The sequence below is a fragment of the Staurois parvus genome, unplaced genomic scaffold, assembly GCF_062004578.1.
Source record: "Staurois parvus isolate SC_StPar_1 unplaced genomic scaffold, SC_StPar_1.0 ptg000123l, whole genome shotgun sequence".
NCBI classification, from domain to species: domain Eukaryota; kingdom Metazoa; phylum Chordata; class Amphibia; order Anura; family Ranidae; genus Staurois; species Staurois parvus.
The window spans coordinates 617,832-640,114 of NW_028317919.1; the positions used below are offsets into that span (position 1 = coordinate 617,832).

General features: G+C 43.3%; 1 protein-coding gene across 1 annotated transcript; it reads right to left on the bottom strand.

The window, feature by feature from the left end:
• Window positions 1–324: 324 nt before the first annotated feature.
• Window positions 325–14,041, bottom strand: MMGT1 (membrane magnesium transporter 1). The gene is made up of 4 exons (XM_089672224.1): window positions 13,888–14,041; window positions 5,049–5,101; window positions 3,523–3,626; window positions 325–746 (listed from the first exon to the last, which is right to left on the bottom strand). The coding sequence occupies exons 1-4, from the start codon at window positions 13,964–13,966 to the stop codon at window positions 584–586; spliced, it is 399 nt and encodes a 132-aa protein (XP_089528350.1). The 5' UTR covers window positions 13,967–14,041; the 3' UTR covers window positions 325–583.
• Window positions 14,042–22,283: the final 8,242 nt, after the last annotated feature.

The window sequence follows — 22,283 nt, forward strand, 5'->3', positions numbered from 1 at the left end:
TGCTGTTTTGACACAGCAGCATCTAAGAAAGATCCTGCTTGTCTGCCACTAGTCACTCATACTCGCTAATTCAATGAAAGTCAACTCTATTCTTGACAGGCAGTTTCCATAACAGTGGCATGCCTTTCTATTGGGTGATGGTCACCAGCTTCTCCATCTCCTAGTCAACAAACACCCAGCAACACATAGTCTTTGTACACCAGTGACCTAAGGCCTGACATCATCTACCTAATGAAAATTACCATGAATTTCATTCTATAAAATCAGCAGTCCCCATTTTCAAATGCTCATTAAAGAAATAGATTTTGGTACAGGGAAAAAAACTGAGCTGCAGCATCATTTAATGTTTCAAGGTAAAAGACATCTTTGACAGCATCATTGTAGCAATAAGTTACAGTGCATTGCTAGTACACAATACAGTCCTCTTCAATAATTGTACAAAGAAAGTCCCCATTTTTATCTTATAAAGTCTGGAAGATCAATATAAATACTGCTCCAGAAAAAAAAAAAAAAAAAAGTTTCCATCCTGGACTCCAATGTTATTACAATGTTCTCTTCTATAGTCATCTGTAAAAACCTTTCGTTAACGTTGCAGCGACTCTAGCTTTCGTAGCTTCAGTGGTGCATTAGATGTAAAAGCAGCTTGATTTTGTTGGAAATCCTCGGTGTCTGAGGACTGGAACATTACCCGTCCTCTGTGGTTGAAGACATAAAATGAGGGATGGTTCCTTAAAGTATCAAATGTCCTTTGAAGGATAATAAAAAAAAAAAAAATAATAATATTACTGTATGCAGATAGTTTATTGCTGAGCTTGCATGTTTTTTTTTCTGGATACACCATACAATGCATACATATATTAAACAAGCGCTACAGCAGCCAGACCATAGCAACTACAACATTTAAATTAAGTGTAGAGAAAACTGACCAATTGCTAAACACAACCAAACAAGTTGGACCACAAATGTCCAAATGAACAATCCATTCAATTTATATCCCAACAGGGAGGTCTTTGAACTTCAAAGCTGTTGGTAAATGTAGAGACTGTAACATGACTTTTAGAATGGTCTGCACTACTACATTGTAAACAGATTTTCTGTTTTCAACTTTTATTCTCAAGTAGAGACCTGAACCTGATATTGTGCTCAATAGGCAATGCAGAAATCTCTTATTTTAAATATGCTGATCAACATGGTTCACAGTTTTTAACTTTAGAAAAAAATAAAAAGGTATATTTTTGGGCTATACATGTAAACCAACAAGGATAAATGACAGAACACTACCTATTGTAGATACACAGACACCTTGCCCATTCAGAGAAACGTGACAGTTTGTATAAAGCCAACACTCAAGCTCAACCCCAGCACTGTCACATGATGGAGACTACAGTAGTGTTACCACTCCCCCCTCCTCAAAAACAGCCGACATCAGGTATTTTGGTGGAGGATGCGGTCAAGGAAGCAGCAGTGGGAAGCCCTTTAAAAAGTGATACTAAAGCTTTGGTTTTTTTTTATAAGATAATAACAAATATGTCATACTTACCTGCTTTGTGCATTAGTTTTGCACACAGCTGCCTCAATCCTCTGCTTTTTGGGCCCCCCGCCAACGCTCCTGGCTCCTCCCCCTCGAGCAGTGCCCCCATAGAAAGCCGCTTGCCCTGTGGGCACCACTGCATGCTTGCTTCCAAGCCACTGCTCTATATATCCATAAGACACATAAAGCTGCAGTTCGTCCCACTCATTCCTTGCTAGCTCACTGGCTGTGATTGACAGCAGTAGAAGCCAATGGGCTCCCGCTGCTGTCTCAGCCAATCAGGAGGGAGAGTCCCCATACAGCCTAGGCCATCATGAACATTGGTGAATCGGAGGGGGCTCAGGATTTGCGGGCCACATAGAATGCATGAAGGTTAAAAAAAAAAAAAAAAACCATGAGCCTTTAGAACCACTTTAATTATAAAGTAGTTGGGGTGGGCTTTACACCGACATTCTGAATGGAATAGAGAAACAAATCTTTTCTAAACCTACTTGCTCTGGAAAGACTGCTCATGCTCTTCCATTGGTAACCCAGAAAGTTCAAAGCATAAAATATTCAACAAAAAGTACCAAACCAAAAACGGAGTCCAAATCACTTTAAATTATTCATCATATGATCACAGGGCCATTTGCGGTCTCAACATTTACTGACACATACTGTACAATTGTTGTATTTATAAGCAAACCAAAGATCTATTTGGTTATTTTACGGAGCCCTGAAATACACTGGCTACTTTATGTGATCATGGACAATTAAAGCAATTTAAATTGCTTTACCATTAGTATGGCACTCGTGTTCTATGCTTTTAATTCACAAAACACACCAGGATAGGTGTATTTATTTTCAAATGATTAAGTTATCTTCAGCAGAGTCCAATGAGATTTGATAATTACAGTCCACAGCTTTATTATCCAATATCCTTGTGCTACAGTATCTAAACCCAAAACCAAATATGTAACAGTGAAGCTCACTAGTCCTTGGTATGGTGGCTGAATCGTGTTTTTTTTTGTTATCAAGCGTTTGCTTTATTCTCAACCTGGCAATCTTTGCAAGCAACACTTTTAAAGGAGGAAGCCATGATAGTCATCCCAGGTTGCTTTCCTGTGGCCTACAAACATATCTGCTCATCTCCATTACACGGGGGACAAGGATATTGTAGATTTATTAAGATAGTTCGAAAAGAAGATGTTCTGCACAGATCACAGGAAATGGCAAGTACACTGCATTTCCGGCAGAATCAACTGGTATTTTCTCTATTTGCTGAAAATGTTCCTAAAACAAGAAAATATTGGAGCCGCCACATCTAATGACTATAAATCAGAAATATAATGCATTATTGTTCTTCGCTTCATTATCCTTTAAATTTACCTTTACGGGAAAAAAAAGAATGCACTTTTTTGCAGGTTAAAAAAATTTGCATTTACTTATTTAAGGGGCCTGTAAAGCACTGCACTGACAATCAGCATATCGCAGGTACAATCTCAGGCACCTGTAGACGGTCAGTGTAACTATCTGCCCGTACCTCCGATACAGGCAGACAGTTACTGAATGGCAGGCAGAACAATGAACTACAAGTCGTTCGCCACAATGGGTGATGGTACTTGTAGTTCATTCATTCACAGAACTCTGAATGAATGATGTGGCTGTGTAGGTGAAGCCCCACACGACCACACTCATTTTGAATTGTGACAGTGGGTGCAAGGAGAAGATCCCCAGGCCACTGTGTTAGGGAGGGGGGTGGGAGAAATCGGTGGAGAGGAGGCAGATGCTGAACATGTTACACCCTAAATATGGATGTAACAGGTTCACAAAGATGAACTTGACCTTCAAAGCTTTGTGAATTGAGCCTAATGTCATATTTAGTTATCTTTGTGTTACTGCAGCTGCAGGCCCAGCAGATACTTGCACAAAACTAATCTCTTCCAACAGAGATGTTTTTTTTTTTTTTTTTTTCATCATTGGATCTAATGAACAAAATAAAAACGTCATACTTATTCTTTAATTCTGAAGTTGCATCCATGTCTTTAAACTCTCCTGCAATGTGAACTATGCCGTAGCAGGCCACTACAAATGCCAACAAGGTTTGTAGAACTATCTGCAAGCAACAGAAAAAATGTGTTAAGAGCGGCAACATGGAATAGATCACGCTTTTAATCTGTGAAATATACAAGAGAATTAAACAGAAAGTTGAGAGATTCATCTTGGTGTTCTCACTGAATTAAAGCTTAAGAACACACTGACAGAAACACATACATTTTGGTGCTCAGTTGACAACCAAACCATTACCCAGCTTTAAAACCAGACATATATGCATTACACCGAATTTCTGGGCTATACAACATTCTATGTCTATGTGTCCCCTTCCCCACCCCTTTGCACCAAAGGGCATTATCTCTCCCAAGCTATACTAAAGTGGCAGGTGCTGCTGTCTTTGTTTGCACTTGTATTGTAATTTACTAAGGAAATGTGGTACTGTGAATATTTTTACCTGGAGCAAAACTGGCTCTGATTTATATAAACATGAGTCATTTTAAACAACTAAATTCCTTATTTCAACTGAAATAATAAATCTGACAGGTTGCCTCATTCTGTTTTGATTCTTATAAAATCAGCCCACTATGCAATGAGCAGTGTGTTAAAGACTTGCATATATTTTCCCATAAAATGATGTACACTATATAGTCCATAGACCTTTCATAGATTATACATACTATAGGTTTCCAGTGAGCACTACTGCCTTGCTGCACTCAGGTCCTGTTTCATGAAGGCAATACCCTGGTGAAAAACTTATGCTGCTGGGTTCTCCTGCTTCTTACTGTACTCTTCAAACATACTTCATAAATCAAAATTCCTCAAATTTACCTGAGCCAGACCTAAAAGACACACTTGGCATTGAAGCCTGTTCTGGCAAATATTTTTTTTATTTTGCAGTATATACTTGCCAAGCACCCTGTAACCACAATCTAAAATGTGAACTGAGCCACGAGCCTCACCTGACGTTCCACAATGTGGGGGGGCTGCGCTGCTGCAGTGACCCAAACATTATTTGCAGCATATGGATGTTACCCATAAAACAAAGAGTGTTGGGTACTTTTCTACATGTGGGGCACCACAAATAACCATTTAATATTTTATATGTGGCTCATTCATTGAAAAAAACTTGTCAGCATGGTAATCTGTGGGAAGCCATAACAAACCTCTTCTTGCTTATTAACATTTGAGTACTTTGAGAAAGAAGGAAGCTGAATGAAATTAAAAGTATAAGCAGCTCTGGACAAATCCCAAAAGCCAAGTAATCAATGCTCCTTAAAATTTAAAGCTGGTGCCTACATTTTGGGCTTTTTTTCTGGTAGTTGTCAATGGACTAACTCCAAAAAAATCCTTCTGGCTCCTAGATTGGACAGATAGGCTCTTGAACAACACATTCATTTGTCCACTCCAGGGTAAAAGAAACCATATTTTCAGATCTGCACTTAATGAACCCAAAATCACAGTACACTAATTAAAGCCAGCTTACATCTATTGGTAACGTCTCATCTTCCTTTTCAGTCAACCGCATATAAGAACGATCTGGAAGCCAAAAAACAAAGAATGCAATCAAATTAAGAAAAATGTAAAAGTGAATGCAGGAGATGTATAAAAACAGGAAATTGCAAAAAGGTAAAGAAAAACTAAAGGAATTTATAGACAAACACAGACAAGCAGACTGAAGTTAGAGTAAAACCATGTATTAGAGAACTCATGTGTGTCAACAGGATAGCAGATGCATCCTGCAGACGGACACAGCTGATCACATGACCGAGCCAACATCCTCGGCTCTTTCCGTGATCAGTGATCCGCTGTGTCTGAGGGACAGCGCACCACTGATCGTCGCATGCTACGTGAGCCGCGCATGCGCGGTGAGAATGGGAGGACGTCATATGACGTCCTCCCAGAATGAGAGAACCACCTTGCGTCCGTTATATTACTATATGGCGGGTGGGAGGTGGTTAAAGAATGCATTATTTGTTTACATATCATAAAATAGAGTGCAGCATACACTCAGCTCAGTACACCATTCATACATGTCAGTAAATGTCTGAGAACTTGTGAATGTGAGGTGCAATGCCTTGTGGGACATGTAGTCAGGTGAAACCAGAAGCGCCCACGAGGGACCCCAGAAGCAGAGAACCAAGGCTGCTTTGTGCAAAACCATTGCACAGAGCAGGTAAGTATGACAAGTTTGTTGTTAAAAAAAAAATATATGTTTACAATCACTTTATGGGGTCTCTGCAGGGAAAACTATAACAGGGCTAATTTTGCTTTTTTAATCCCAATGACAGGTGATAAAAAAAAAAAAAAAAACCACCATGCTGCTGCTACTAAACTTTTGTCTTATGCTGGCCATACTCATTTGGATTTTTGGACGAGAATATCTGTATGAAAATTCTTTGTACATGAATGGACAAATATAATGTGAAGATTTTACTTGCTTTTAACATGTAAATTTTAAAATGAACAATTTTTGAACAAAAACCCCATGTATTGTGCAAAAATTAATTTGACCAAGAAAATTTTTCTATTCTGCTCCTTTGATTTTTTTTTTCCATCACTGTGGTTAAAAATGAACGTCAATTGAACCCCACTACCGATTAGAACATAGAACAAACATTATTAAAATGAAAAATTTTTTAAAGAAAAATTTGTTTGTGTATGGCCAGCATTAGTGACAAGCGCTGGGAGCTTGTATCAAGATGCCTGCCTATGACAAGGAAGTCTGTGTCTGAAAATCTGCAAAACAGCGATTTAGGTCTTTAAAAAAAAATTTTTCTTCAAATAAAATTTTGATCACGATATCTGATAGCACTGTACTGCCAAAAGTATTGGGACACCCCTCCAAATCATTGGATTCAGGTGTTATAATCACCTCCATGACCACAGGTGTATAAAATCATCACCTAGGCATGCAGACTGCTTCTACAAACATTTGTGAAAGAATGGGTCGCTCTCAGGAGCTCAGTGAATTCAATCGGGGTACTGCGATAGGTTGTCACCTGTGCAATAAGTCCATCCGTGAAATTTCCTTGCTACTAAATATTCCACGGTCAACTGTTAGTGGTATTATAACAAAGTGGAAGCAACTGGGAACAACAGCAACTCAGCCACGAAAAATGACAGAGCGGGGTCAGCGCATGCTGAAGTACACAGTGCGCAGAAGTCGCCAACTGTCTGCAGTCAATAGCTAAAGACCTCCTAACTGCATGTGGCCTTCAGATTAGCACAACAGTGTAGAGAGCTTCATGGAATGGGTTTCCATGGCCGAGCATCACTAAGTGCAATGCAAAGCATTAGATGCAGTGGTGTAAAGCACGCCACCACTGGTCTCTAGAGCAGTGGAGACATGTTCTCTGGAGTGACAAATCATGCTTCTCTCTGGCAATACAACGGACGTGTCTGGGTTTGACTGTTGCCAGAAGTATGGTACTTGCCTGACTGCATTGTGCCAAGTGTAAAATTTGGTGGAGGGGGATTATAATTTGGCGTTGTTTTTCAAGGGTTGGGCTTGGCCCCTTAGTTCCAGTGAAGGGAACTCTTAAGGTGTCAGCATACCAAGACATTTTGGACAATTTCGTGCTCCCAACTTTGTGGGGACAGTTTGGATGGCCCCTTCCTCTTCAAACATGATTGCACACCAGTGCACAAAACAAGGTCCAGAAAGACATGGATGAGCACGTTTGGGGTGGAGGAACTTGACTGGTCTGCACAGAGTCCCGACCTCAACCCCATGGAACACCTTTGGGATGAATTAAAGCAGAGACTGAGAGACAGACTTTCTAGTCTGACATCAGTGCCTGACCTCACAAATGCACTTCTGGAAGAATGGCCAAACATTCCCATAGACACACTCCTAAACCTTGTGGACAGCCTTCCCAGAAGCGTTAAAGCTGCAAAGGGTGGGCCAACTCAATTATGAACCCTACGGATTAAGATGCCATTAAAGTTCATGTGCGTGTAAAGGCAGGGGGCCCAATACTCTTGCCAATAATAGTACCTGTACCAGAATCAAGCTCTAATAGTATCTCTCTCTCTCTCTCTATATATATATCTTCTGTCTGTTCTTCTCAGAGTGGATTAGATATTTTGTTCCCCAACTATATAACTGATTATTTATATTTCCCACTGTATATAGATATTTAAGAATAAATTGTATATTTATCCGACTAATCAAAACAATAAATCGGCCAACTAATCGATTATGAAAATAATCGTTAGCTGCAGCCGCAGAAGATATAAATCCATTTTGTGTGCACCAAACATCTTTGTAAACCAAGTTACTACCATTTAAAACAGAGCTTGACAAATTTGCATTGAATCTAGGGGCCAGCTAAACATGTTAGGAGCCATTTTTTTTTTTAAGCTGGGGCAAGGCAACTTTTGGGCGACAAGCTTCACATGATGCAATTTGTTGTGCAACAATCGGGGCAAAACCGCACCACGTTTTAGGTGCCACTGAAAATAATGGCACCTGAACCTGCGTTTAGCGATCTTAGTGATTTTTATGCATCCCAAAACTCCAAGGTGTGAAAGGCGCCGTCCTGGTTCACACATATGGGATTCTGGGTGCATTTTCAAACTCACAGATTTGCATGACAGGCTAGATATTAGGTGTCTCTAATTAAGGTAGTTCACACAGATGCAATCCACACGCATTGCGTTTTGAGTGCCATTATGTAAAAGGTCCTGTGCAAATTTGTAGTGGTGCATTCCAGACTTGCAAGTGATAAAGTGGCATGTGGAGATAATAGCAACCCTATGTGAATACTTGACAGGTATTTTTGCACTGAAGTCAATAAGAGGCAGTTGTGGAGAGAGAGAGAGAGACAAAAATCGCACCTGTACTGAAATCGCACAGAAGCTGGAATGACATTGCGATTTCAGGGCACTTGTGTAGTCGCTATGGCGACCTGTGATTTATCGAGCCCCGATTTAAAAGTAGTAGTGGCATCATCACTGTGCTGTATATAGTTCTGTAGAGAACAGAGCTGTGGGGAGGGACCCAGCAGATCCACACACTACAGGCTGACTGTAGAAAACTGCAGAAGAGGGTGCATACAAGACCAGTCACCCTGCACAAGCAGAGAGAGCAACAGCAGTCAACGGTCTTATTACAGCAAGCTCCTGCACAGAGAGAAAGTTTCACAGTGGATTACTGCACAGATCTGGAAGAAATACATGAAGCACACTAAGATTCAAGCAAGGATACACATGCCTCTTGTACTTAGACAGTGTTTGCTTATCCAGAGTTTAGCTTTAATTTGTGCAGGATGGAGGTGGATGACCGACTATATAGGAAAGGAGAGTACATGAAATGAAAGGAGAGTCACCAGGGTAAGAGTGGACATCAATGGCAAGGAAGGAGATTGACCAGAGAAGAGAGCATACGCAAATGATGTGAAGGAGAATGATCATACAGGGGAGGGACATGGATAAAACCGAAGGGGAATGATCATTCAGAGGAGAGGAGGCGTCTATATAAATTGAGAATGATCATACAGAAGAGGAATGATTATACAGAGGAGGAGAGGGGGCGTCTAAATAAATTAAGGAGAATGATCATACAAAGGAGGAGAGGGGGCATCTATATAAATTAAGGAGAATGATCATACAGAAGAGGAATGATCATACAGAGGGGGAATGAATGAATGCAGGATGGAAAAGTGAAAGAATGATCACACAGGGGAATGAATATAAAGGAAGAAGAACGGTCATATGGGGAGGAGAGGGGCATGGATGGAAATGATCATACAAGGCAGGAGAGGGGCATGGCTGGAAAGGAAGAAGAACGGTCATATGGGGAGGAGAGGGGCATGGATGGAAATGATCATACAAGGCAGGAGAGGGGCATGGCTGGAAAGGAAGGAGAACGATCATACAAGGCAGGAGAGGGGCATGGCTGGAAAGGAAGGAGAACGATCATACAAGGCAGGAGAGGGGCATGGCTGGAAAGGAAGGAGAACGATCATACAAGGCAGGAGAGGGGCATGGATGGAAAGGAAGGAGAACGATCATACAAGGCAGGAGAGGGGCATGGATGGAAAGGAAGGAGAACGATCATACAAGGCAGGAGAGGGGCATGGATGGAAAGGAAGGAGAACGATCATACAAGGCAGGAGAGGGGCATGGATGGAAAGGAAGGAGAACGATCATACAAGGCAGGAGAGGGGCATGGATGGAAAGGAAGGAGAACGATCATACAAGGCAGGAGAGGGGCATGGATGGAAAGGAAGGAGAACGATCATACAAGGCAGGAGAGGGGCATGGATGGAAAAAAAGGAGAACGATCATACAAGGCAGGAGAGGGGCATGGATGGAAAGGAAGGAGAACGATCATACAAGGCAGGAGAGGGGCATGGATGGAAAGGAAGGAGAACGATCATACAAGGCAGGAGAGGGGCATGGATGGAAAGGAAGGAGAACGATCATACAAGGCAGGAGAGGGGCATGGATGGAAAGGAAGGAGAACGATCATACAAGGCAGGAGAGGGGCATGGATGGAAAGGAAGGAGAATGATCATACAATGAAGGAGAGGGGCATGGATGGAAAGGAAGGAGAATGATCATACAATGAAGGAGAGGGGCATGGATGGAAAGGAAGGAGAATGATTACACAAAGCAGGAGAATGATCATATAAGCAGGGATGTGCAAATCATATCGCTGACGCACAGGACATGCAGTTCTGGGTGCTGAGCAGGTGTTTTTTTTTCCCATTTACCCCTGCTGTGGCAAAGCAGCAGAGTTTACTTTATGTGGTGCAATTTTCATGTATGTTTTCAGTGCAATTGTCTAAAACAGGTCAGCAATTCAAAACTGTCTTCTAGCCACACCTATGCAAAACTGGCTATGAATCGCATCCTATGTGAACAGTTATCTCAGAATGCCACTATACACGATTCTGTGCCAGTATGGAACGCTTCGCTCCAAACTCGCACAGGACCCCCCTTTTTTTTTTTTGCATCTGAACCGCATCAGTGTGAACCAGGCACACACCCGAGCGTTTTGGGATTGCAACTTGATTTGCACTAGTCGCAAAATGCAGGTTCAGGTGCCATTATTTTCAATGGAACTTGGGGGGGAAAAAAAAAAAAAAAAAAAAAAGCGGTTTTGCTACGCTTGTCATGCTATTTACCATGCAGTTAACCACATCACGTGAAGCTTGTCACCCAAAAAGGAGCAGGAGCTTCATGCGATGCAATTTGCTCTGAGTAAAGAGTACCTGTCACTGCCTATAACTATCACAAGAATGTTTACATTCCTTGTCATAATAAAACTGATCAAAAGAAATCTAAAGGGAAAGTGTAAAAAAAAAAAAGTAATAAAATAAGACGCATATGTATACTACGATCGCACCACATGTGAGGTATTACAGTGAACGTTACATCAAGAGCAATAATTCTAGCACCAGACCTTCTGTGTCACTCTAAACTGGTAACCTGTAAAGGTGTTTAAAGCATTTTAGTTACCAAAGTTTGGTGCCACTCTAAGGTGGTAAGCAGTTTTAAAGCATGACATGTTAGGTATCTCTTTACTTGGCGTAACATATTTTACAAAAAAAAAAAAATACAGGTATTACATAGTGCTTGTGTGCAATACAATTAAAATTTTTTCCAAAAAATTACATTTGAAAAACCACTGCCCAAATACTGTGATACATAAAAAATGGCAATACCCACCATTTTATTCTCTAGGTTCTCTGCTGAAAATTTTATATATATATATATATATATATATATATATATATATATATATATTTATTGTTTGGGGGTTCCAAGTAATTTTCTAGCACAAAAAAAAGTAAATTTTTACATACAGTGGGGAACAGAAGTATTTGAACACCCTGTGATTTTGCAAGTTCTCCCACTTAGAAATCATGGAGGGGTCTGAAACTCACATTGTAGGTGCATTCCCACTCTGAGACAGAATTAAAAAAAAAAAAAATTCAGGAAATCACATTGTATGATTCTTAAAGAATTTATTTGTCTTGCACTGCTGAACATAAGTATTTGAACACCTGAGAAAATCAGTGTTAATATTTGGTACAGAAGCCTTTGTTTGCAATTACAGAGGTCAGACATTTCCTGTAGTTCTTGACCAGGTCTGCACATACTGCAACAGGGATTTTGGTCCACTCCTCCACACAGATCTCCTCTAGATCTGTCAGGTTTCGGGGCTTTCGCTGAGCAACACAGAGTTTCAGCTCCCTCCAAAGATGTTCTATTGTATTTTGGTCTGGAGACTGGCTAGGCCACTCCAGAACCTTGATATGCTTCTTACGGAGCCACTCCTTGGTTATCCTGGCTGTGTGCTTCGGGTCGTTGTCATGTTGAAAGGCCCAGCCACGACCCATCTTCAATGCTCTGACTGAGGGAAGGAGGTTGTTGTTCAAAATCTCACAATAAATGGCCCCATTCATCCTCTCCTTAATACAGTGCAGTCGTCCTGCCCCCTTTGAAGAAAAGCACCCCCAAAGCATGAGGTTACCACCCCCATGCTTCACAGTATGGATGGTGTTCTTGGGATGCAACTCATTCTTTTTCCTCCAAACACGACGAGTGAAGTTTAGACCAAAAAGTTCTACTTTGGTCTCATCTGACCACATGACTTTCTCCCATGCCTCCTCTGGATCATCCAGATGGTCATTAGCAAACTTCAGACGGGCCTGGACATGTGATGACTTGAGCAGGGGAACCTTCCGTGCAATGCATGATTTGAAACCATGACGGCGTAGTGTTCTACTGACAGTGACCTTTGAAACTGTGGTCCCAGCTCTCTTCATGTCATTGGCCAGCTCCTCCCTTGTAGTTCTGGGCTGATTCCTCACCTTTTTTATCATCAGTGATACCCCACGAGGTGAGATCTTGTATGGAGCCCCAGTCCGAGGGAGACTGAGTGTCGTCTTTAGCCTCTTCCATTTTCTAACACTTGCTCCAACAGTTGATCTATTTTCACCAAGCTGCTTGGCAATTGCCCCGTAGCCCTTTCCAGCCTTGTGGAGGTCCACAATTTTGTCTCTGGTGTCTTGACAGCTCTTTAGTCTTGCCCATGGTAGTAGTTGGCATCTGACTGACTGTGGGGTGGACAGGTGTCTTTAAAGAGCTCAGACAGGTGCCACTAAGTTAGATTAATGAGTGGAGTAGAGGTGGACTTTTTAAAGGCACAGTAACAGGTCTTTGAGAGCCAGAATTCTTGCTGTTTCTCAGGTGTTCAAATACTTATGTTCAGCAGTGCAAGACAAATAAATTCTTTAAAAAATCATACAATGTGATTTCCTGAAATTTTTTTTAATTCTGTCTCTCAGAGTGGGAATGCACCTACAATGTGAATTTCAGACCCCTCCATGATTTCTGAGTGGGAGAACTTGCAAAATCGCAGGGTGTTCAAATACTTCTGTTCCTCACTGTATATGCGAGTAGTGATGAAGTGGTTAATTGAACTAATTGGGCACCACAGTGGTAAATGGTTAGCACTTCTGCCTGGCAGTACTAGGGTCATTGGTTCGAATCCCAAGCATAGCACCACCTGCCTGGAGTTTGCATGTTCTCCCTGTGCCTGCGTGGGTTTCCTCCGGGTACTCTGGTTTCCTCACACACTTCAAAGACATGCTGGTAGGTTAACTGGCTCCTGTCTAAATTGTCCCTAGTATGTCTATGTATGGATGTGAGTTAGGGACCTTAGATTGTACACCCCTTGAGGGTTAGGGACTGATGTGAATGTACAATATATATGTAAAGTGCTGAGTAAATTGATGGCGCTATATAAGTACCTGAAATAAATAATAACTAATGTGCCAAGTGTTTGACTCGCTGGTGCGGTGTGGCTCCCCTGACTTGAATGAGTTTGATAGGCAGTGCCACCTGTCAACTTGATAAGCAATACTGAATTTGTGCAAAGCATCCTGGCATGTGTACAGCCCCCGGGGGGTACCATAAAACCATGGCTCAACCACCTGTGTTTACCATCCCCTGAAAGATGTGGTAAAGACATAGTTTGTGGCCTCTACAATACATACCTGGCCAAGTCCTACATTTTGTGTGGGGGAGGGGATGGTAAAGCCCCCCCATCATCATTAGTACCCCTGACATGTATAATCTAGAATGGTTCAGACTACACAGGCCCGTTGGTGATCGCTTCACTGAAATAAAACCACATTTCCCCAGTCTGCTATTTCATACACCCAATTCAGTACGAATGCTTTCTTTCCTCGTCATTGCTGTGTTGGGGTTCCTCGGTCGCCATCACCCCCCTTGGTCGGGCAGGCCTGACGGGCCGAACACACTGTAGCGCCTTTCCTGCACCGTGTGCCCACATCCCGACTTACGCTGAGCCGCTGAGAAGGCCGCATGTGCCAAGGCAAAAAGTCCGACCCCCACCAGCCCTTTCCAGAACGAGGACGCCATTTCTTCGGAGCGCCTCCACTCCCCGATAATGCAAACAGCCGGCGGTCGCTGCCCGTTACGTCACACACCCCGGGCGACGTTTGATTACGACAGACGTATTGCCGTGCGTTCTCCCGCGTGCGTGCGCGCGCCATGCTGTGGTTGTCAGGTTTCGTTTTGAGTGTTCTTTGTTATCAGTGGCTGTGTCCTGACTGCTTTACTGTATTTTAGTAACTCTGGACAGGCACGTGAAAAAGGGCAACTGTCCAGCAGGGTAACAATAAAGCTGCAAATTTTTGTTCTCTTTTTGGCTTTGCTGTTGTAGGGTGACAACACTAAACACAGGCTCCTAATGCTGTAGTAATGCTGTCACCACATTTTGCACACGTCTGCACTGGAACTACAGGAAGCCATGCCCCTGAGGTCCTGTTGTCAGCTTGAGACACAGGCAGTCTCATCTCCCGACAAGAAAAATATGTACTCAAGAAGAGTGTACTGGCAAGGTCAATCAACAATGTTCGGCTGATCCAATAATTACACCGACTGTGCTGCCCCTTTATATGTAATAAAAAGACATGTATACTCATAAACAACATACGCAATAAGGCACATCAAAGTCCACAATGTAGTTGAAGCAACCTGGCCACCTTGGTAAGACCCAAGCGCGAGAAGACCTTCCAAAATCTGATGCATGTTGATGAGGTATCTGAAGAAGAGGGGATTCCCCCTCGAAATGTGTCAGCCTTTTGTGAGTATACATCTGTCTTTTTATTACAAATAAAGCTACCACAAAGGTAAGGTTGGTGTGCCCTTTGTTCCTTGTTCTTGCAGCCTCAACTCCTGTCCTGTCCTGTAGCAGCACCCAAATATTGCAGAGTTCCCCTTAAAGCTTTACGATTTCTAAGCATTTGTTTGCAGAAGCAGCTCATCAGTTCACTTCCTCCCCCTCATTTCTGTGGGACAATATGTTCCAGCCTAGCAGCTGCAATTTCTGTAAAAACCACCAAGGCTAACTGTTCAGAATATATTTTAATGGTACAGAAAAGTAAAGAGGATATATATGCATTGTGACGTAATTGTTGGTATATACACCATGTATGTTGTTTTTTTCAGACACTTAGCTTTCAGACACAAGTCTGACTAAGTCCCAGCTGGTAAATAAAAAAGTTTGTTTTCCTCAAGTTTGTGTCCGGAGTTTTTCCTGGTATTCCCAAAGTTGCCATTACAGTCCCAAGATGCAAGATTGGCTAAGGAATGCAGTGGTGTCATCACATGCAAGGCTGAGCCCACCCCAAAGGCCTGGTCCCCAGAGATAGGAAGGAATTGAGCTGCGGCCACTTGAAGACAAAAGATGCAGATAAGGATGGGATAGAAATGCTTGCCTAAGCCCTATAGATTTCTCCTTTCCTAGGACCTCCTGTGTGTGGCTCGCTCTCCCCTTCACCATTCTCTATAACGTATACGAAAGACAAGAGTACCACAACAATAGACTATGTCCAATAGAAGTTTTATTAAACATGATACAAAAGTGGGATGCCAATGCATTTCGGGGGCTCAGAACTCCCCTTTCCTCAGGGATTATATAGATGGGAAAGCAGTCATTTCCCCTTTCCATCACTGAGTACTGGTCACCTTGGAGTCCAGCACTTCTACATCATGCACCTGCTTCTCCATTCTATAACCTGGACCAGGGGCGGACTGACCATTTGAACACTCGGGCACTGCCCGAGTGCCCGGGATCAGTAGGGGCCCCATGAAATGCTCCTGGTACCTTTTATAGGTTTTATTTGGGTGTGCTTTGAGTGTGGGCAAGGACACAGGGGCCCCATGATCCCCTATTGCCTGGGAGCCCCATGAGTTGTCAGTCCGCCTCTGACCTGGACTGTTCTTGCAACTAAATCTAACCTGATGATGTGCCCCATATGACGTTACCTGTGACGAAACACGTAGGGTGGAGCCACGCACACACGGTACTGCGCATGAACGAACAGCCGGTGGCCAATTTGGAAACTGGAAAATTTTGATTTTTTTGCCAATCAATGCCTCATGATATTTGCTTATATACTTTAAATAAATGTGATTATGGTTTTACACTATGTGGAGTGTTCTTTCTTTCCATGTTTTCCATTACGAGTCCAAGCCTTATCCTGAATGGTTTAGCTACCCTAATTAAGGTCCATTGTTTGGCAGATCCTTATCTGCTGATTTGGTGATCTGGAGGAGGATTCGAGTGGCCGGCTTTCTGGATTGTGTAACAAAGAGCGATTGACCACTCTTAACAGGGGTCATGCCTTTCTGGTAAGCCTTCTGTATTAGTGGTTGGTGACAGGACAACTGTCCTTGGACTTCTTTTGTTTAATCGCAGCATCTGGGACTTTTATTTTATTTTTGGATGGACTATTTTTTTACATATTTTTCACTGTTTTCTTATTATTTGTAACTTTTTAAGCGCTGCACTTTTATGTATTTATAACTAAATCTAACCTGTTCAGGAAAGAAACTGGCTCATGGTTACATCACTACTCACTAAGACCTGCTTCACACCTTTTGCATTTTTATGTGCATTTTGGACCACTCAAAAACGCATGTGCCTTAAAAATACATTGAATCCAATGAGGTTGTTCACATTTGTGTTCTGTATTGTGCTGCATTTGTAAAAATTTCTGTGTATTTGCATGCATTCTGATTCCCAATAGAAAAAGGAAATTGCTTGAAAGCTTGTGTACAACACACATTAAAAATGGACAAAAAAAGGACAAAAGCGCAGACAGATAGATGTGAACCTGGCCTAATGTCTACAACCACCCTCTCATTTCTCTAGAAGCAAAAATTCAGCAATCTGCAACCTGTAACAGAAGAGGATGAATACTTCCTGGTGGGTGGAGGATCTATTATTTCTTGTTTTGCAGAGCTACTAGTACTGCTGCCATCTGACACTTCCAGGTGTATTGGATAGCAGGTTTGCTACTGGGCACAATGATTCCTCCCACGAGCCACTGAGTCAGTACTTTCTGAGACACTGACCCAAAACAAGTATTCAGACCAGGAGTTCTGACTTTGCTGTCAGTTTCCAATCTGAATTCCCGTTCCAGGTCTGTGATTCAGAAAGTACTGAAGTCAGAAACATCCAGGCAAACTAGTATTTCTTGAAGTCAGACAGCTTGCTTTTGGTTAGGTTTAATAGCCACTGGGATTGTTTGTTAATATGTAAAAGAAAAAAAAGACTAAACATTTTGAAAAACTTTCACTTACTGATAAAATAAAAACACCAGGACAGTACAAACACCCCATAAGGACCCCTTTTTTATCCCAAGATAATAGGTTTTTTTTTTAGCTCTGATGAAGAAGGGATATCCTTCGAAACGTGTCAGCCGTACTCTGAGTGTCTACCCCTACGATGTGACTCACATAGGCTTCACATTTCTAAAGTTCCTTTGAGGACTTACATGCTTGATTTACTTCATTGTTTGTGAGTATCAGTCTGAATTTAATAAAATTATGGTTTACTGAGGTAATGTGCAAGGTTGGTGCGCTTTCTTTCTTGTTTCACTTTGCAGTACTGGTCGGGCTTCCCCAGCCTTGTTTAGAGCTGCACAACCCTATATGCATTTGTGGTCGAATTTTTCAAGTTGTGGTTCCATCCATCCACCCTTATTCTGGGTCATAGAGCGCAGGAGAGGTCGTTTTTGGTTCTATTGGTTCTTGGTAATGTACTGACTAGATCAGCAATGGGCAAACTACGGCCCGCGGGCCGTATACGGCCCGGCGGACCTTTTAATCCGGCCCGCGGAGCTAGGCTCCCCTCACAGTCCGCCCTGAAGACCGGTGTAGCATGAAAATCTGTCTCCTATGAGGATCTGTCCCCCTCGACGTATCTGCGCATGTGCCGGAGATCGCCGATCGGCTGCTAATGCCTGAAACTGGCACATGCGCAGATACGTCGAGGGGGACAGATCCTCATAGGAGACAGATTTTCATGCTACACTGGAATGGCGCGGGAACACGGCCAGAGGAACGAGCGGAGCAAAGGTAAGTGAATTGACACAGAGGGGACTTGGGGACCCAATATGGGGGATGAATTAATATGGGGAATGAATTACTATAGGGGGGATGAATTACTATGGGGGATGAATTACTATAGGAGGGATGAATTACTATGGGGGATGAATTACTATGGGGGATAAATTAATATGGGGAATGAATTACTATAGGGGGGATGAATTACTATGGGGGATGAATTACTATATGGGGGATGAATTACTATGGGGGATGAATTACTATAGGGGGGATGAATTACTATATGGGGGATGAATTACTATGGGGGATGAATTACTATATGGGGGATGAATTACTATATGGGGGATGAATTACTATGGGGGATGAATTACTATAGGGGGGATGAATTACTATGGGGGATGAATTACTATATGGGGGATGAATTACTATGGGGGATGAATTACTATATGGGGGATGAATTACTATGGGGGATGAATTACTATATGGGGGATGAATTACTATGGGGGATGAATTACTATATGGGGAATGAATTACTATGGGGAATGAATTACTATATGGGGGATGAATTACTATGGGGGATGAATTACTATAGGGGGGATGAATTACTATATGGGGGATTAATTACTATGCTTACTATGGGGGAATATTACTATACTTACTATGGATGACACATACACATCATTCATCTACTCTTGGTCCGGCCCCCGGGTCCAATATATGAACCCATTGCGGCCCTCAAGTCAAAAAGTTTGCACACCCCTGAACTAGATACTGTGTATACTGGTCATAAACAGAGGGAGGAGGAGATTAAGGGGTTAATGTACAGGCCACATACAGTGGGAGGATGGAGATGAAGAGGTTAAAGGAGATTTCCATAATTTATCTTGGAAAAGGACTGTGAGAGCTACCTGGTATTTGGTGCTGTCCTTTCTGAAATACAGCTTATTGGGTATTATTACATCACTGCTTCTGGTCCCTGCCCTTTCTGCCTTTGGTCCCTAATTGGAATATGTAGACGCGTTCCATCAGGATTGCTGGTGAGTCACAGTGACCAGAAGGATTTTGGTTAACTTAATACTGTAGCATGGTAATTTTTTCTGCAACTCTCAATTTCACTCATTCAGTTGCTTAGGTGAAATTTGTGTAAAAAAAGTTTGTTCTGCACGCCTGTGACCTGACTTTAGCCCGCTGTCGGCTGACATAATTGAGCCAGTCCAGGCTCTGAAAAGACCCCAACCATATGGTCAGGATCTACCCAGAAGCCTGAACTGGTAGCTGGCTCAGCCTTTTAGTGATCTGCCGAGAACATGAGCCAGCCCCCCAGGCTCCCTCCACAGCCCAGCGCTCCAGGGAGGACCAGCAGAGCAGAGAGTCGGAGAGTGATAGTCATGGCTGTCTGCTCAGAGCGAAGGGGGAGAACTGAGTGATCACAGAGAGAGACAGATGCAGCATTAGATCAATCGGTGAATATAAATTTTTTTTTAATAAAGTCCACTGTGAAGGTATCGTGTAGTGGACATATGAAAAGCTGTATGCAGTGGCCATGTCGTTCAGGTCTCAGTTCGCTTTTGTCAGAAAAAGACACTTAGCTGTGGTTTCCCCCATCCCTTCATTGTATACATGCAACAACTCCAACACCCTTAACAGTTTTTTGATGAGAGTAATAGAGTCCAACTCCAATATCCATTTCAGTCCAGGTGCCTCATAAAATCATCAAACTTGCAAGCTTGAGTAATCAGAAAATCAATCAGACATCCTGCTAGATCTCCCCCGTCATAAATACCTTAGCTGGAGTCTTTAGCAATACACATTGATTGCTGCCTCTCTTTACTGGTAGAATCAGTGTATTTCATAAATAATGAGATAATAACAGTACAGACAGGATAAGGGCGTATTTACTTGTACCCGTTAAGTCTAAACACCCCTATATTAGACGATATGTGGAGCCAACACGTCACATTACCACTCCTAGGTAGAGTAGACAACTGTCAGGGATCGCCACAGCACTGGTCCCGGCGCATGCGCACTAGGCCTTCTCATGCGGGGATGCGGGCGCTAGGTCCCGGGCAGCCGCCGTGATGGAGTTCGCGCATGCGCACTGGCGTTCACGGGTGCGCACCTGGCAGCACAGGGCGCGATATTTAAATCCCCCCTGTGCTGTCACTGGTTGCCGAATGGTCTTCCTGTGATTCCTGTTGCCTGTAACCTGTGTTGTGAGTACTACTGACCCGGATTGCCTGACCTTTGCTGCTTTCTCCTGTCCTGACCCTTGGCTTGCCTGACCTCGCTTCTGAATGTCCCTGTATAGAGCTGATCTCCTGTTACTGACCTGGCGTGTGACCCGACCATTCTTTGCCTGCTGCTTTGTACCGCACCGACCCCCGGCTACTGACTCGGCTTGTCTGACCTAGCTTTAGCTCATTCATCCATCCCACCGGGACCCCCTGGCCTCCTCACATCAGACTCTTACCCTGCGGGAGCCTCTGGCAGACTCCTCTACCACTGGTGGGTATACCCGGTAGTCGCGACCTGGTCTCGTGGCGCTCCAAGTCCATCCCCACCATCAGGGACCCTGGTGAACAAATGCTCCGGAACTTAGACTCCGCGCTCCGGGGAAGCCTGACCAGTGGGTTTCTAGAGGTGCTGCCAGGTGGTCCCTTACAACAACTACCCCCCCCCCATATTTATATCCATTCAAATGGTAATTCAATGCTGGACAATAATATGAAAGTTTAGCAGACTATACCATTCAGAGATATAATACCTATAAAAAGCTGGATCTGTGGCATGATCGTAAACACTGGGACCTCCCATGACCACTCCTCTGCTGCTTAATTGGTCAGAACATTTCTGTCAACATCCCCCTCACACACAAGAAAAGAGGGGCTGTCCTGCATTTGACAGCTCTTATTGACCATCAAAAGAAGGAAGATCACTCAAGTTTTATGAGAGTCACTATCATCTTGCTCATTGATTTGGACTCTGCTGAACCAGGACTTGATAAGTATTTTCATTTTTCAACCATTTTGTTTTGCTGTTGCATTGTTTTCTCTTTGTTATACCTTTTCTCTGTAAATATTTTTGTAGCGGCTGCTACCCGCTGCTCTATTTCCTGCTCTCCCCACCTGCCCCTCCCTTCTCCTGTCACAACGTGGGGAGCGGTTAGAGTGGGGACAGAGGTGGCTACAGGCTCTCTTTCTCTCCCTACACTCATGCTGCCGCCACGGTGGGAGACTGTACCGGCCAGCACCTGCAGGAGGAGTGAGAGTGCAGCGGCGGGCTTGTGTGTCCTCTCCCGCCCACAGGGAACAGAAGAGTACCAATCGGGGAGGATAAGTGGATTATGGGACATGTAGTCCCAGAGACTGGTGGTCCTATTAGTTCCACAGGTAGAAAAAAACTACAAGCCCAGCATGCTCGGGGGAGGGAGCAGAGTGTTACCTGGGAGAAAGAAGGGAGAGAGGAACACACCGCCCCAGCCAAGATGACTGCAAAGAGGGAGGACTGTGTGGAGGGGACATGGGATCCACAGCTACAGGAACAGGAAGCTAGCTTCCCCCTTGCCTGTTGGTGTGTGATCATCACTGCCTGGACAGTGCAGAGACCTTCCTGCCAGCAAACTCCAACCCTGAGCGCAGATCTACAGCCACAGGCAACTCATCAGCAGTGTGGCCCCTTGGGGCTACCTCCAGATATGCATACACAGACATCGCTGAGTCCCTGGGTCATCAGGTTGCCAATTGGGCATTCATCTGGCTGCAGACCTTCAGGAGCCTGTTCCGGTACACGCTTCCTCCAAGAGCCTTGATATCTCCAGGATTTGTGAGCCGGCTGTGGCCCACCTTACTCTTTAATATTCCACTCAGAGACACTGCACGCAGACACTTCGCCCTTATCCACTTAAAGGGCCTTTGCGGGAAATAACTTGTCTATTCTATTCACTTTGCTGGTCACCATTACACAGTAATACGTCTGGGATCCTTCATAGCTAGATAAAAGCCGCAGACACCCTTACCTCAAGGACTTCTCCAGTCAAAGGATTCAGCCTACAGAGTTTGTCACTGGTTAACCCTTTTTCCTTCTAGTATAGCAATTTCTTATCTTAAAGGGGAACTCCTACCCAGGTTTCATATATTGTGTTTGTCATTTCTTTTTGCATGTGGCCCCATGACTTGCAGCTGACTGAAGAAATGTCCTTTCTTTCCCCTCTTGCTTCTGGGATCATAGGTCCACCCAAGATCTGCTGGCCCTACAGTTAGGTCCATTGTTACAGTTATTTATTGCATTTCTTTGTGACTCTGTTTAATGCTTACCCCTACAA

Coding starts and splice junctions, on each gene's coding strand:
- MMGT1 (XM_089672224.1), bottom strand. CDS start 13,966: ATGGCGTCCTCGTTCTGGAAAGGGCTGGTGGGGGTCGGACTTTTTGCC. Junction 3,627..5,048: donor ATGAGACGTTACCAATAGAT/GTAAGCTGGCTT, acceptor TGTTGCTTGCAG/ATAGTTCTACAAACCTTGTT. Junction 747..3,522: donor ACTTCAGAATTAAAGAATAA/GTATGACGTTTT, acceptor TATCCTTCAAAG/GACATTTGATACTTTAAGGA.